At 39.3% G+C, this 2,012-nt stretch overlaps 1 protein-coding gene across 1 annotated transcript; it reads right to left on the reverse strand.

Annotated features, from left to right (window-relative positions):
- Positions 1–203: 203 nt before the first annotated feature.
- LOC107300388 (protein ZBED8-like) lies at positions 204–1,475 on the reverse strand. The gene has a single exon (XM_029286995.1). It carries the CDS (start codon positions 1,202–1,204, stop codon positions 206–208), a length of 999 nt encoding a protein of 332 aa, XP_029142828.1. The 5' UTR covers positions 1,205–1,475; the 3' UTR covers positions 204–205.
- Positions 1,476–2,012: the final 537 nt, after the last annotated feature.

The following is a 2,012-nucleotide window of genomic DNA, read 5'->3' on the forward strand; positions in this document are numbered from 1 at the left end:
TTCTGGCAAGTGCAAATGGGGTGTCAGGTAGATTTGGAAAGTATGATGAGGTTTCATCTGCAAGCATGCGCAGGTGTTCTTTAACAGAACGTATCATCGTAATCCTGTTGTCTGGTTCAATGTCATGTTCCTCAAAGAAATCAGATAAGGTAGGCAACATGTAAATTTTATTTTCATCCAATTTTTTTTTGCCAAAGCTGCAGTTTCATTTGGAATGATTAGATCTTTTCAGAGCTTCAAACTGCGGTCTTGCTTTCTGACTAAAAAACGTTTTGAGTTCATCACGAAGCTCAAAAACACGTTTTAAAACTTTTCCTTTCGACAACCATCTCACTTCAGTGTGAAATAGCAGAGCATTGTTTGGCGCATCCAACTCGTTGCACAGTTGTGAAAACAGTCGTGTGTTTAAACTGCTTGCCTTTACAAAGTTGACAGAATTTATGACGCTTTTCATTACTTCTCGTAACTCTTGTGGCAGCGTCTTTGTTGCTAATATTTGCCGATGAATCATACAGTGAGTTCCGATGACTTTTGGTGACTCATTCAGTACAAAACGTTGAAATCCAGATCTACATCCTAGCATAGCTGGAGCACCATCTGTGCAAACACCACAAACCTTTTCCCAAGATATCTTATGCTCTTTCAGAAATGAACCAACTGTGTCAAATACATCACGTGCAGTAGTTGTTGTTTCAAGAGGTTTGCAAAATAGAAACTCATCTTTAAAGTCGCCATCGTTAATATACCTCACGTAAACCAGTAATTGGAAACAGTTTGCAATGTCTGTAGATTCATCAAGCTGGATACTAAATATTGGAAGTGGAGCAGATTTAATTTCTTGGATTACCTGATCAAGAATATCAGCAGACATGTCATCTATTCTTCTGCGGACAGTGTCATTGGACAAGGAAACTGCACTCAATTTCATCACAAATTCGTCTCCGATCATAAGTCGAACAGTGTCTTTGGCCGCTGACAACAGTAACTCCTCAGCAATGGTGTGAGGTTTCATAGCTCTGGCGATTCTGAGTGCCACCACATATGAAGCTTCAACAGCTGCTACGTTTTGTTTGTGGTACTTGCCACCAGTGTCAAGTCTAGCTTTCTTGAGTCCATCAGCTTTGGTTCTAAAATAGTTGGTATACTTGCCAGCATAGCTCGGATGCTTGCTCTCAAAATGGCGTTTCAGTTTGTTCAGCTTCATCGATTCGGCTGATAGAACTTCGCAACAAATTACACATTGCGGTTTCTCGATTCCCGCTGTAAATATTCAGGTAAAACCATATTGTAAGAAATCCTCACTATATTTCCTTTTCCTGATGTTCTTCGGATCCATTGTCATTGAATGGTTTGCTAGCGAAAATATATAACAATAGCTTCAATAATACAAAACATGACACATGGCATAGTTCAGTCAAAACAGTTCATTAAAGTTTCCTATGATTTACCATTCTCTGTGTTGTTCTATTTACAAACCCAGTGTTTCTCAACCTTGACAATTTTATGGCATGTGGACTTCAACTCCCAGAACTTCACAGCCAGCAATCGCCAACTCCATGGGAGGAGTCTTACTCCTTTGGTGGAAAATCAACTCTACTATCCTGGGAAAGAAACCAGGCTCATGCAATTCAGATTTTTAGCCAGAGATCTGAGACCATGAGAAACCACAAGTCCATATTTACGTGGCCACATAACCGAGTATTCATCATGATTTGGGAGCCCAAGATGCACCACCCAACCTCAGGGAGTGTAGGCAGAATCTGCCCAATATTTGCTGAAATACATTGCACTCAGATTTCATTCTGGGAATGAAATATTAAAAAGGAAAAGAGCAGAAGAAATCAACTTTTATTCCCCATTTCCAAACCCTCTTCCTGGAAGTCATAACATGTAATTAAGCACTTCAACAAAGTAATTACTCCATTATTTGAGTAGGCAATCAATTAAGAAGTTGCACCATGTAAGGAAAGAAAAGAAAATTACACAAAAGAAAAGAAAAAGAAAAGGAAAGG

The sequence above is a fragment of the Protobothrops mucrosquamatus genome, unplaced genomic scaffold (assembly GCF_001527695.2).
Source record: "Protobothrops mucrosquamatus isolate PMUCROS unplaced genomic scaffold, P.Mucros_1.0 scaffold6858, whole genome shotgun sequence".
In the NCBI taxonomy this organism is placed as follows: Eukaryota; Metazoa; Chordata; class Lepidosauria; order Squamata; family Viperidae; genus Protobothrops; species Protobothrops mucrosquamatus.